At 37.7% G+C, this 15,218-nt stretch overlaps 1 protein-coding gene across 4 annotated transcripts in view; it reads right to left on the bottom strand.

Moving 5' to 3' along the window:
• STARD13 (StAR related lipid transfer domain containing 13) overlaps window positions 1–15,218 on the bottom strand; it is a 505,433-nt gene that overhangs the window by 301,090 nt on the left and 189,125 nt on the right. For all 4 annotated transcript variants that reach the window (XM_069601576.1, XM_069601578.1, XM_069601575.1 and 1 more), the window contains exon 3: window positions 3,894–3,927. In XM_069601576.1, coding sequence (XP_069457677.1) covers window positions 3,894–3,927 — 34 coding nt within the window. The remainder of the gene's footprint in view (window positions 1–3,893; window positions 3,928–15,218) is intronic.

Genomic DNA, 15,218 nt, shown 5'->3' with positions numbered 1-15,218 from the left:
GCCTCATGAGGGCATACTGCCACAAATGGTAATGGCTTCTCTTTATGTAGCCATAGGAAATCACAATTTGAAAACGTATTAAATGATCGTAACTTTCACCAGTCACACATTTACTGACAAGCTCTGGTTTCGCTAAAGTAATCTTAAGAGAAAGGGATTCAAGTTGGGTAAGTTTCTTGAAGGAGGGATAATTTTATCTCATTTATCTTTGTGTTGCTAAGACCTTGCACAGTGCTAGGGACACAGTAGACGTTCATTACTCTGAATTAAAATGAAGCTATAATTTTCAGTTGAGATTGGTGAGAGGCACTGGGGATTTCTCGCTCTTGGGGATTTCTCGCTCTTGGGGATTTGTCACTATGGTTAAATTCCAGTGAAGTGGAAGAATGCGAACATTCCATAGCATATGCTTCTGTTCATGGTCATTGGATTTCGCTGCACTTTTGATTACCTGCATATTTTGCATCTCTAACACCTGGGAAAATTCTTTTTGAGCCAGTCTTCATACTCTTGATAATGGGTCTAACAAAATGCCGTAACACATGAAGCTGAGGGGGCAGAAAGTAATTAAGCGCTTTCAGGAAGGAGGAATACTTATGGCCATGAAAATCCCTCTGAGACTGTGCTTAGAGGAGCTGTCCCTGCTACCCTAATGAAATAATGGAGAAAAAAAATGTAAGCAATTTCTTCAGATGTGGCCTTATTTTCCTCAGGTTTTCAAATACTTTTCTAAATGGAAAAGAATTTCTTTTCTTTTTTACAATCTGGAAGCAAAAATACATGTTGTATGAGAAAAACAGTATGCCAGTGCAATATTCAAAATTCTTGATAGTGAGCAACACTGGAATTTGGTCTCCTACTTACAAATTTGAAGAAAGAAAAAACATGTCCCATGACAAACTGAATTTAAGGACAGATTAAGTTAACCATAACCATATGGGTTAGCATTTAAACATTTATATTAACTTTTCAAAATGAAAAGTCACTAGGGAAGTCATACCATAGTATGTACCATTCATTTCCATTTTGACTTTTTACCTCACAAAGGTCACAGTATGATAAGCACAAATTCAGAATTTACGCCATTATTATCATAGCAAATGTTTCTTCTATTACTAGGCTAAAATATTTTGCCCTGTTGGACAGTTTAAACTCCTTTAAAAAGAGTGTAGTTACTTAGTGACACCTTCTCTTAATTTATTACTGAATGTAACAACACTGACTGGCCTTTAGATCACCACCTCCTTGTGCCTCAGCTTCTATTACACTGGGTTCCCCACTTATCCCTCTCCAGTGACTTGAGACCAGAGGAAAATAGAGATCATACCATTTTAACACACAAGAAAGAATCATAAGGAATCACCTTACAAGGACAAACAGTGAGGTTACGTCACGGCATGTCCTTCTATGTCATGTTATATCCTACGTTCCTATATACTGAATAGCCTATTCTGTCTGACTTCCATATTGCATCTTTGGTAAAGCATACAGATAGAAGCTCTTGAAACCTCCAGTCAAGGAGCACTGATGGGAAGCCAAAAATGAGGAGAGCTGACTTCACATCTTACAAACAGCAGGAAAGAATGACCACTAAAAATTTACATTGTTAAAATAATTTAATTTGAAAAATGAGATTAAAAAAAAGAGGGCAGCTGTAATTGAAAAGCCCCAAATATGGACGGTTTCACATTTGCATGGAAATATGAATTAGACTTCAAAAATTCTCCTCTGATTTATGTGTGCAGAAAAATTGTCCTCAGACACCCTTCACCAATACTTCCTATTCCCAGAGCACTTTGCATAAATATTTATGTGAAAATTGATTTGACTCTTTTCTAGGTTCTGCTGGCTTGCTTGCCAATGCCAATGCTTTTTTTTAATGTCAAGATGAAGCACTAGCTGGCAGAGTAGATAAGCAGCTAAAAACTGAGTCTCTGGTAGACTGAACCCCCACTGCACGATATATGGATACTGGAGGATAAGCTGCACATCAAATCTGGTACTTTTATACCAGATCAGAGCTATCAAAGCTGAAATTCCTCATTGGAGATTTGTTAGAAAAGTACTTGTCATTTCTGGCCAGAAGTTAGTGGGACTTGTTTCTTATTTACTCTCTTGACTGTAATTTTGTATGATGGAAAATATCCTTTAACTATAAAAAGTTGGGTTTGCTTATGATAAAAAGAAAATAAATCTATCACATTTTAATTAAAACCTTAGCATGCTGCTTATTTGTGTAAATCCCCCATTTTGTGATTTCTGGACTGAAAGTCTTTGCTGACGTAAATGCAAGATCGACCCCTTGAGCTTGAGCTGGAATTTTAACAAAAAGTGATGAAGCACAGAGGGTTCTAGTTTGCAATTTGGGACACATTCATAAGATTTTAAAAACAGGTGTTGCTTATATCCCACTCAGGTGTCAGGTGGTTGAGGGTTATGTATCATTAAGGTCTCAAATATAAAAATGCATGCATGCATGTTAAGTTGCTTCAGTTGCATCCAACTCTTCACAATTCCACAGACTGTAGCGTGCCAGCTACTCTGTCTATGGGATTCTCCAGGCAGGAATACTGGAGTGGGTTGCCATATCCTTCTCCAAATATAAAAATGGATATGGACAAAATTATGCATGCTTGATGCTATAAGCACTTCACAGAATGGCGGGAGCAACTCTGTTTGGTGATTCTTGGTACAGTTGGTGGGGCCAGCACATTCTCAAGGATATTTTTGTGATGCATTTCCAGCCAATCACTTTGCCTGGTGGTCCAGTGTGAACGTCTCCTTGCAAGCCTCCCCAAGAGATAGAACAGTAGATGACTATATTCAGAGACCTTTGCAAAGCTGATGCTAACTTGAGCTGAAGCTGAGATCTTGGGTTTTTGAATAGGAACTAAAAGTTTTCTCCAACAGACTAAAGAAAAAGAGGTCATTGAAAAAAAAATAATGATGGTTACCAAAAATCAGGGCAGCAATACAGTATTATTTTTAGTGGCATTATTTGACAAATTTATTTCAAAAAAGGCCCTAAAGATATTAATTCAGAAATAAGAAGTTTTAATTTTTTCATTGAAGTTTCCCAGAAACACATTATCTTTAACATGTGAAGAATGTGGGTGATGGAATCACACAAAGTTTTTGAAGTGGTTTCCTTTCAAGTGTAAACATTTAAATGACCATATGAAGTAAGGACAAATGAGAAGATTCAGAATGATGTGTCCACAATGACTGGTCAAATAAAGAACTGTTCAAATAAAACAACAGTTGCTAAACAGATGGTAAGAAGTGATGGTTCCAGGGAGTTTTTCTTATTTTATGTAATTATTGAAATAAGAAAGTCAATAAATTAAGATGCATTTTGATTTATGTTATGCATAACATTTCCAAATATAGCAGATACAACAATAAAAATTGCTACTTTTCTTTATTGTCAAGAGGACTTAGCAGTTGTTTTGGTACAGCTGTTATTTTCTTACTACTTTTTCTATACTACATATTTCAAGACAAAGTCTGGTTATGCAAAGGAATTTCTTTTAAATTTCCTTAATTTTTTTCACATATAACAGTATAGTATTAATAGCTTCAGATGTATAATGATTATTTTTTGCTATATATATTTGTACATATAGCAAAGTGACTAACAAAACATGTATAGTTATGCAAAATAATTTCTGCGTGTATGAATTAAACCCGCTATATGCCTGCATGAAGACAAGGGAACAACTAAGTGAAGTGATCCAGTCTTCAAGATGTAGATACACTCAGATTTAACATCATACTGTGACTATCAATTACTCTGCAAGACATGTGGTATGCTTAAATTTATAGCAACTAGGCAAGGCTCTTTAAACAACTTTCACAGACAATCAGTAAAACTGATTTCCTCAGAGACTTACCTGCTCTCGCTTTGCTTCGTTTGTCAGAGAGCACCTGTATTAAAAAAAAAATCAAGACTCTCTTAATATCTCAAATTTATGCTGCCGTCATTAAGAATATCGAGTTTGAAAAAATCAGATTGTAAAATTATAACTGAATAGCCTTCAGAAATGAAGGTAAAATGCCAATTGCATGATTTTAGTGTGCACAAAGAATCTGGAATAATGAAAGTAATATTCATTGACAAGGAAGATGTCTGAATCTTATTTTTCTCAGATTTATGTACTTTTCTCAGGCTTATGTCAAGATTTACACTATACTATGTATCCATTTAGCAACTAGAGGAAGACTGACGTCTAGTTTTTGTCCTGTACTCTGCTGCCCTCATGTCACCAATAACCTCCAATAACCTCCTTAGTGCTAACCAGGAACATTATAGCAACTGAGGCAGCTGAGCACTCCTCCCATCAGAAACTTGATCCTTCTGGGCTCCTGTTCCCACAGTCCTTGCTTGTACATATCTAACTAGTCCTTCTCATTTTCTTGGTGGATTCCCTTCTTGCCTGGGCTCTTTTTGCATATTGATTTAATTTACTTTTGTTTTATTTTGTTTTTCAGATATGTTGCAAGGCTGGCTTCTCTTCTTACTTTGCAGTTTTTCCAGGGTGATCTCATCTACTTTCCATCCATACTCTGATAACCTCCAGATTTATAACTCCAGCCCACGTCTCTTAACTTGAACTTCAGGCCAATATAGGAAACTGTTTATTGGACATCTGTATTTGGAGATTTCAGACACCATAAAACCGTGTGTTCAAACTCAACATTTTACACCCCCACATACATACCCAACTTCCAAACCAATTCTTTTTCTGTGTTCCCATCTTAGGGAAAGGCATCATGAACTGAACGTATGCGTTCCTCCCCAAATTCAGTTGTTGAAGCCTAATCCCCATTATGATGGCATTTGGAGGTAGAGCTCTGGGAGGTAATTTGGTTTGGATGAGGTCATGTGGTTGGGTCCCGCACAGTGGAGTTGGTGCCCTTGTAAGAGGATGAAGAGCTCAGAGTTCTGTATCATGTGAGGACTCAGTGAGGAAAATGGTCATTGGCAAAGCAGGAAATGACTTTTCACCAGATACCAAATCTGTCAGTACCCTGATCTTGGACTTGAAGACTCCAGAACTATGAGAAATAAATATCTGTTGTTTAAGCCATCAAGTCTATGGTATACTTGTCATAACAGCTCCAACTGATAAAAACAATCAATCTACCTGGTTGCCCAAATGGGAAACCCAAGGATCATCTTTGACTCTTTCCTGCCTTTCTTGTTAAATTCTGTTGATGCCTACTCTCAAATCTTGCTTGAATCCATCTACTTATTTTCATTTCTACTTCCACCTCCTGGGCAACATTCAGGTCATGCTTAGATAATTACAATAGCCTTCTAACTTCTAGCCTGACTCTAGTCTTATCTCCCTCCAATCTATTCAGCTTCCAGGATGATGTTTCTAAAATACAGTTTGATCATGTCACTTTTCTACTTGGAGGTATCCAATTGTTCCCCAATACCCTAAGAATAAATAGAGTTTAGAGGTTAAGATCTTAGTCTAGCTGCATGACCTTCAGAAAGTTATGCAATTTCTCCGAGCCTCATTCTCTCATCAGGCAAATTGGGTTGTTTTGAGGAGTAAGTAAAATAATGTGTGTGATGTGCTGAACAAGTGTGGCATAGTAGAGAAATACAGTAAATATTTATTGATTATTTTGAAGAAACTTCCCAAAAACAGAGACCTACATTTTATTAATTCTTTCAAACCATTATGATAATTTGAATAATACTCTTTGAGAGTCAAGGATGAAAGAGGCAAAATGCTGATGCAGTTAGAGCTTTTTCCTCAATATCAGAGTTCCTCCCACCCCATTCTTATTCTCTCTCATCTTATTTTATGTCTCTGTTCACACTTACAGTGGGTAAGAGCAAATTCACAAAAAGATTGATGATTGACATTGAGAAGAGTCAATTTTCCCAAGTATATTCACATTTTAAAGGGCACCATCTGATGACAAACACCAAGTACTGAATCTCTAATGATAAAACTCGAGATAGTGTGAGACAGAGGAGAAAGCTCTCTCCACATTTCTCAAATAATATCAAGTAGGTGACTACTTCCTGCTCTAAAGAGAATTCAATCAATGAGAATAGTGCATCATATTTAAATGGGTCTCACTTGATTTGGAAGCAAATATATCTAATGACTATTTGACTTGGAATAGCAAGTAAAATAAAATTATAAAGTAGATAAGTTTTGTTACATGAATATAATAAAACATTCGTAATTATTTAAAATATCATAATAATGTTTCAATAACCATTCAACATAGAAATAACCCAGCAGGATTCAATTGTTTAAAAATTCTCAGTTATGAGCTAAGAGCAAGTCCTGCAAGGAAATGTCAGCTTGAGGGCTTAAAAAAGGAAACAAAAGCTAGTAGACTTCCTCATCTAGTCCTTGAGATTGAGTGCTAACAGAGCTACTCACACATTAATAATGACAATAATAATAATAATTGGGAGAAGGCAATGGCACCCTACTCCAGTACTCTTGCCTGGAAAATCCCATGGACGGAGGAGCCTGGGAGGCTGCAGTCCATGAGGTCACTAAGAGTCGGACACGACTGAGCGACTTCATGCATTTTTCACTTTCATGCATTGGAGAAGGAAATGGCAACCCACTCCAGTATTCTTGCCTGGAGAATTCCAGGGACAGGGGAGCCTGGTGGGCTGCCGTCTATGGGATTGCACAGAGTCGGACACGACTGAAGCGACTTAGCAGCAGCAGCAACAATAATAATAATTGACAGAAGAAACTAAAAGTCAGATTGCTTGATTCCAAAATAGATAAATGCAATAGGGATTTCCAGATAAACAGAAGTACTCAACAAATGTATGGTCAAGTATCATTTAGTTCTAAATGCAGAATGATGCATTAAAAGGTGCAGAGCTTGAATCTGGTAAATATATGTGCTTGTGTGCTTGCTAGGTCGTTTTAGTCATGTCCAGCTCTTTGGATCCTATAGATTGTAGCCTGTCAGGCTCCTCTGTCCATGAGATTCTCCAGGCAAAAGTACTGGCGTGAGTTGCCATGCCCTTCTCCAGGGGATCTCCCTGACCCAGGGACTGAACCTGTATCTCTCACGTCTCCTGCGTTAGCCAGTGGGTTCTTTATCACTGGCGCCATCTGGGAAGCCAAATTAATTAATTTTAATTAATATTAAAAATATTAATGTTGTCATGATGAGAAAAAAGTAGAAATTAAATGCCTAAAATTAAAGCAACAAAAATTAGTGTTCTTGAAAAATAAAAAAAGAAAAATATTACTAAATTTTAAAGACATTGGAGATATTTGAAATGAACCCCTAATGCATGTTAACCATTTCAATGGTACATGACAAATTAGATGCAGAAGTATAGCTATGGACACTCCTTTCCCAGGAAAAATGATGAGACAAATATTAAATATACATGCATATATATATATTTCCTATACTATGTCAGCTCTAAAAAATTCATAAATGTGATGATGAACATACATTTCTTTATGGATATTCAACAATATTTTCCCATAATCATTTTCATTAAAACTCACTAGGTGATGAGGCTGGGAGGAGGAGAGAATGGGGAGCTGCTGTTTAGTGGGTATAGTTTTAAGATGAAAAGAGTCTTGGGGATAGAGGATCACACAACAATGTGAATGTACTTATGCCATTGAAGTGTACGCTTCACTGGTTAAGATAATAAAGTTTATGTTTTATGTATTTTTCCACAATTAAAAACACACAAAGAAATCTCTAGATGCACATAGCCTGTTGTTACTTGTTAGGTTTAAACTCCCACTACCTTACACTTCAAACCCCTCTGTTTGGAAATCCGAATAGAATAAATCTAAGATCCAAAATATGACTTATGGGCAGATAATAAAAGAACTGCTACTAACCTGGAGATAATTATTTATACTCCCCAAAGTCATCATGGACTGCAAGGAGATCCAACCAGTTCATTCTAAAGGAGATCAGTCCTGGGTGTTCTTTGGAAGGAATGATGCTAAAGCTGAAACTCCAGTACTTTCGCCACCTCATGCAAAGAGTTGACTCATTGGAAAAGACTCTGATGCTAGGAGGGATTAGGGGCAGGAGGAGAAGGGTACGACAGAGGATGAGATGGCTGGATGGCATCACCGACTCGATGGACATGAGTTTGGGTGAACTCTGGGAGTTGGTGATGGACAGGGAGGTCTGGGATGCTGCAATTCACGGGGTCACAAAGAGTCAGACACGACTGAGCAACTGAACTGAAAGTCATCATGAGATTACAGTCATCTCCAGAAGCATGAAGAAGGAAGAGAAAAGAAGGTGGGATAATGGCATTCACTGATGCCAGGGCAATTAGATGAAAAATCTCCAGGCAACAAATGGATTATTTCTCTGGATATTTTATTATTTGTTGAGTGTTTAGCTAACATATAGAAACACTCATGTCTAGCACTACGTTGGGTGTTTGACCCTTTCTCTTTGTGGGATAGATGGTTAAGGGCAGGTAATTATCCCTCTGGAGATTCAAGAACTCTAGAATGGTTAGAAGTGCAAGCTGGAATCAAGATTGCCATAAGAAATATCAATAACATCAAATATGCATATGGCACCACCCTTATGGCAGAAAGCGAAGAGGAACTAAAGAGCCTCTTGATGAAAATGAAAGAGGAGCGTGAATAACAGGGGACAACAGAGGATGAGATGGTTGGATGGCATCACCAATTTGATGGACATGAGTTTAAGCAAGCTCTGGGAGTTGGTGATGGATAGGGAAGCCTGGAGTGCTGCAGTCCATGGGGTCGCAAAGAGTTGGACATGACTGAGTGAATGAACTTACTGAGAATAGTTACAATTATCTCATGGATAAATCCTAGTAAAGTTCTTTGAAGTATGTTTGAGTTACTTGCTTCATCTGGTGAGATTCCCAGAAGGTGTTAAGTTTTTAATACTGGTAAAGTCATAGTAATTATAAAGCCGTGTTCACACAGACAGTCTAAGAATAACAACATTTTAGGAATTGGTTTTATGAACATGTATTTAGTAGACAATTGCTTTTTGGAACAAATGTATGAAATCTGGATGAAATGCAGATATGCATCCCTTGTCACATAGACAAATACGTAGACTAAATGAATAGAACAACTCTAGACAATCATAAAAACATCCAGATAATTTTTATTGGGAAGCAATGGCCCTTGGGGCTTGTGATGATCAATCAAGTCAATAAATACATTGACTATGATTGTCCAAGTGAAAGCAAAAAGCTGTTTCATCACCTGCTGTTCCTGAAATACAAAGGGCCCATTTGTTCCTAGTGTCCTTGTAGTAAGCCTTTAAAACTAAAAGCAGCAGATAAAATCCCAAAGTAAATAAACTCTTACGAAAACATGTAAGCCATTTTACTATTTGCTCTTTACTCTGTCCAGAATACACCTGCTGGTTTCAAACTCAGTAAACCATATTTTGCAGTGACCCTGATTTAAACATTACAGAATAATGTCTAAGTAGAAATAAGCTGATAAAGCTAATCACCAGGTTACCACTGGAAAGCTGGTTTCTTTAGACAAATATAAGGGATATATTATACACTGACTCTGGCTCAAATAACTTAAGACTCGTTGACTGTGAGATAGGTAGTTTTATATCTCAAAAAAACAAACAAAAAAACCTTTTCCTAATCTCCCTCATGTTAGCTCCTTAAAAGATCATGCACAAACTATATGTAAAAATGAAAAAGAAGAACAAATACTTTAAAGTATTATAATCTGTGATTTCAGAGCTATTTCAAGGAGACCTAAAAGTTTCAATCACAGTATCAGTTAATGAAGAAATAAGATGAAAATTTAATGTTCTTTAATTACCATACTAAATTTCCATTATTACTTTAATTTTGATTTCAAAATATTCCAAATATGGCCTTGTAGATAAGTTTCCAAAACTTTTGATTTTTGTAAAAATTCTTTATAGTGATTCCTACTGAACTGTCAAAGTTATTCCTCCCCTGACTCAGGCTGAGAAAAAGCTGTAGTAATTCTTAGTGGGACTGTGGGAAGGAACAGAAACCAACACATTTCCTCACAAATAACTGTATTATGAAAGCCAAAGAAAAAGCTGCTAAAAAAAAACTAGAGAGAATGTATAATTCAATATTTACTCTTTGTTTTCATTTCATCTTCACTCATTTCTTTTACACCTGAGATATAGAAAGTAATTTTTGTTTTAGTGCTATATGAAAATTTCAATACATCGGAAACATAAGAGTCAAATGAAAATCTACTTTTGTGGATTGAAAAATATTTTGATTCAGCCCATGATGTATAAATTTTTCTACTTCTAAATGTAAATTTTGGTATATGTACAAATATAGGATTTTGTATATATTCTCAAGTATAGGATTCAGATACTTGAACAGAAATAGTAGGTAATGCATAATTTCAGACATTTAACCTAAACGCAAAAAAAACACACAAACAACCTTTACTAGTTCAGTGAGTATAAAATGATGCTATTTAATAAACTATGGCATTTTAATAAGCATGCCTGACATCTGGTACTGATAAAAAGGATTTTATATTTTATAGTTAACATTTAAAGAAAAAACATAACTGTAGTTTTGCTATTTATCACAGGCCACAGATGGCATAGGTCACATTTGGGTGGCTTCATTTCCTTTTTGAATAGTTTATATAAAGACGCCACTTGTTTTCTTTCTTTCTGTGAATGCTTTATATAAGGTTTGGATCAAATCCCAGAAATGAATAAATGAAGGAAGAAAGGAATGCATCAAATGAAAACGAAGTTTCTTAATAACAAAACTGATTATAGAATTTTCCTGGAACAAGTTTAGTTAATAAAGTTCATTCTAAAACAATGATCCAAGGAATTTGCATCTGGATAAATATTTGAAGTAACTGTTCCAGACTGCAAAAACTCATAAGAACCTCTAAAAGTTCCATCTTTTGAACAACTGTATTTGCTCTAGGCAAAGTGGACTAATCCTTCAATTCAAGGCAGGTTTGTCAGGAGTCTATGGAAGCAGCAGCTGAGCCTGATCTTGCTGAGACAGTCAGGCTGCTCTGGAGCTGTCCAGATGCTCTCCTTGTCTCTGGAGCATGCGTCTTCTTGTCCTGCTTTCTCAGACTTCGTGTGTTCCACTCTTTAGATCCTCTGCTGAGTGTCCTGTTCCAACTTGGACATAGAACAGTGGTGTCCCTGACTCTTGACCCCAACACACCAGCTCTTGACCCTTTCCTCTAGAAGATGTCACTGGCATCTGGTCCTATCATTTCATGGCAAATAGGTGGGGAAAAGTGGAAGCAGTGACGGATTTTATTTTCTTGAGCTCCAAAATCACTGCAGATGGTGACTGCAGCCATAAAATGAGAAGAAGCTTGTTCCTTGGAAGAAAAGCTATGACAAACCTAGACAGCGTATTAAGCAACAGAAACATCATTTTGCTGACAAAGGTCCATCTAGTCAAAGCTATGGTTTTTCCAGTAGTCATGTATGGATGTAAGAGTTGAACCATAAAGAAGAGTGAGTGCTGAAGAACTGATGTTTTTGAATTGTGGTGCTGGAGAAGACTCTTAAGAATTCCTCAGACAGCAAGGAGATCAAACCAGTCAATCCTAAGGGAAATCAGTCCTGAATATTCATTGGAAGGATTCATGCTGAAGCTCCAATCCTTTGGCCACCTGATACGAAGTGCTGACTCATTGGAAAAGACGCTGATGCTGGGAAAGATTGAAAGCAAAAGAAGAAAAAGGTTGCAGAGGATGAGATGGTTAGATAGCATCAATGACTCAATGGACATGAATTTGAGCAAACTCCGGGAGATAGTGCAGGACAGAGGAGCCTGGCATGCTACTGTCTACAGGGTTGCAAAGAGTCAGACACGACTTAGTGACCATTATAACAGCAACAAATCAATGCAGTAGTATAAAACATAAATCATATACTTTTTCATTAAATTTTGTTATAATAATTGAAAATCAATGAGTACACTTACACAAGCATTTATCAGATGATAATGACAGAAATATTATGTTTATGAGACATTCAAAGTGACAAATAAAAGCTCTGAACGCAAAGTCAGTGGACTAACCTGTAAGAACTGGGAGTATGAATTAATTAGCTTAAAATCAAACATTTTTTCCTCCTTATTTGGTTCAGAATTCTTGTAATCATAAAAAATGTTTGGTTTCATGATTTACCTTTGAATTTCCTAGCCCAGTACAATATCACAGGCCTAGTAAAAATACTTGCAATATCTTGATCTGGTTATCTAGATTTACAAGAGGCATGATCTACCCTAAGATAATTGGTAAAAGTAAAAGACTCCAAAATTTGATAATCTAGAAGAGTAGGTAAGGTGTACACACACACACACACACACACACACACACACACACACACACACACCAATAGAAAGCTATTCAATGAAGAATTGAACAAAAAATGAACTGATATCAATAAGCGCAATTAACACTACTTTATATATATCTTACAGATATTAGTGAAAGGAAATTCACTACATTTTCATGTGCTGTTGAAAATCCAGCTGGATGAAGATGAAATTGAGTTCTCTACTCTGAATGAGATCACAGTCTAGAGCAGAAGACAGCCCCAAAGGGAAAAGATTGTGATCGTTTGGAACAAATATACCAGTAGAGATGACTATAAGAAATGATGGTTGCTTAGAAAAAGGGTCTCATATAAAGAATCAGGGGGAGGTTTATGTAGAGGGTAGTATTTAAGATCATTCTTAATGAATAATTTCACTGGGAAAATAAGAGGGAGAGGGGAATTCCAGACAGAAAGGACAACATATACAAAGGAAAGGGGCAGAGGGGAGGGAAGCATGAGTCTTTGGGGAAATGCTGTAAACTAATTATAGGGAAGAGTGTAAAACAATGGGGTTAGAAAGATAAGATGGGTAGATAATAGAGGAATTTGTATACCATACGAAGTCCTTGGGAATATGTATACTATATGAAGGCCTGTGGGTGATAAGGACTCCAAAATTATAGGCTTTATAATGGTAATTCCCAAGTGACATGAGGGATGGACTGGGGAAGGAAGAGTTTGGACACAAGCTCGAAAAACCAAGACCTGCTGAACAGGACATGAAATTACGAGTAATATTTAGGAGGGGATGAAGAGCAAGGGAAGTGAGAGAGAGGGAGAGAGAGAGGTCATCTTGGGTAGTTTTCAGGTTTTGACATAGGTAAAGTGGTTCACAGAGGTGTCATGCTGATGAAGATGAGCAATAGGGGAGGCGGTCAGGGGTTTGGAATATAAGGTAAGGAATTCTACTTTTAGACACATTGAATTTGAAAAGACTGAGGGACACCCAGTGGGGGCTGTATAAAGAAGCTGGAGTCCAGGAAAGCGGTCTGGACTGAATGAATACAGAATATCTGTGAGAATTCCAGCTCTGAAAGAAGATGAGCTGGTTAGGGGAAGTGTGCTTATGATCAAGAATAGGAGAGGTGGAGACAAGAGTCTGGGGGCACTGTAGTATTTATGACGCTGAAGGAAATGACGAGAAGAGGGTGATAAAGAGTATGACAAGAACGGGGAGATCTTAACCAGGAGGAGCAGGTTAATAGGAAGAGGCTGAAAATTAACAACCCAGAAGATTCTAAAACTTGGTAATTATGAAGTGATCTTGGCTAGATCCAGGGGATAGAAATTTGAACAGGATAAATTAAGGAATACAGGGGAAATAAAGTAATCTAGTCCCAAGAAGCTTGACTTAGAAAGGTCAAAGGATGAAAAAAGTGCTAGTATTGGGAAGCAGTTTCTTGGAGGGCTTTTGTAAATTTGAAGAGATTTTAGTACCTTCAGGGCCTGAGGAGAAGGAACTCAGTGAAGACTTCGGTTGTGGTTATAAGGGAGCAGAGATCCTGAGGAGGGAGTGGGCAGGCAAGAGGGAGGGAGGGGAGTGCAGGGCCTGATGGGGAAGAAGACAAGGAGGGTGGGTGCTGACAGCGTGGCTGAGGTGGACCAGCTGATGAAGTCAGGGCAGGGAGCGGTGGCTCACCTGAGGGCCTGCAGGTTCTTGGGGGGTGTGAAGGTCAGGATGAGGGAGGTCTGGAGCTGAAGAGGGGCACAGGGGAAATGAAGTCAGGGCAGGGAGCGGTGGCTCACCTGAGGGCCTGCAGGTTCTTGGGGGGTGTGAAGGTCAGGATGAGGGAGGTCTGGAGCTGAAGAGGGGGCACAGGGGAAATCTATTTACCCTTGGAGAAGCAGCACAGTGTTTCCTTCTTGTAGTCCTCAGACTACAGTCTCATACTCAAATATATTTATATTTCATATAAGTATAAAACTATGCTGTAGTTATTTCACAAATTTATCTATCTTCTCAAGCAAACAGTGGATAGTGGAAAATTATGATGCACCTTTCAACTTCTTTGGAGGCATTACGGTACTGTATATCAGAAAAACCTGGGGTTTTGAGGTAGACACATTGAGTTTGAGTCTTGAATCCATTGGTGACTAGTTGTACAGTTTTAGGCTACTTTTATTCCCTGGCTGAGACTTAGTTTGCTTATCTGTAAAATGGAGATAGTAACACAGTCTTCATAAGGACACAAGGATTAAATTTAAAAATTGTGTGCCATCTCTCATCCATGGCATCCGGGACCAGATTGGACACATAATAAGCTTCATTTGTGCCTTCCATGTATATGAGGAGCCTGGAACACCTATGTGCATCTACATGAAAATATCCTTCTCTTTCAATTACTATATTCACTTTCATCTCTAACTTTAAAAATACTGCCTTCCATTAAGAAGATATGGAAAAGCCACCGTTCTATCACACCTTAATTCTGTCCTTTGGTGATCATACCTTCCTCCTGACTGTTAGGTGTGCTTAAGTAAGGAATCCAGATCAAGAGTTTGGTTTGGCTCTTACCACATGGCAGGCCTCCTTCAGCAACATCCCCGCCCCCCGCCAGGTTTGACTGCTTTGTAGGCCTATTTGCCTTGGCTTTCAGGCTTGTTTTTATAGACCAGTCCTGCCAACTTTTAAGATTACACAAGATTATAGTGGCATATTTTATTTAATGCTTCATTTTCTTTAGAAGAGTGGTTTTTGGTTTTTTAAGAAAACAAAACGCCTCATAAGCCTGATGATTTGCCCAGCTGAATATAGGCCAACTGAGAAGAATTGGGTCACCAAGTTCTGGACACACAGCCCTGGAAAATGTCAGGAGTTGGATGGTCTACTCCTTTATCTGGACCCA

The sequence above is a fragment of the Ovis canadensis genome, chromosome 10, assembly GCF_042477335.2.
Source record: "Ovis canadensis isolate MfBH-ARS-UI-01 breed Bighorn chromosome 10, ARS-UI_OviCan_v2, whole genome shotgun sequence".
Taxonomy (NCBI): Eukaryota; Metazoa; Chordata; class Mammalia; order Artiodactyla; family Bovidae; genus Ovis; species Ovis canadensis.
This window is presented reverse-complemented; position numbering and strand designations above follow the sequence as displayed.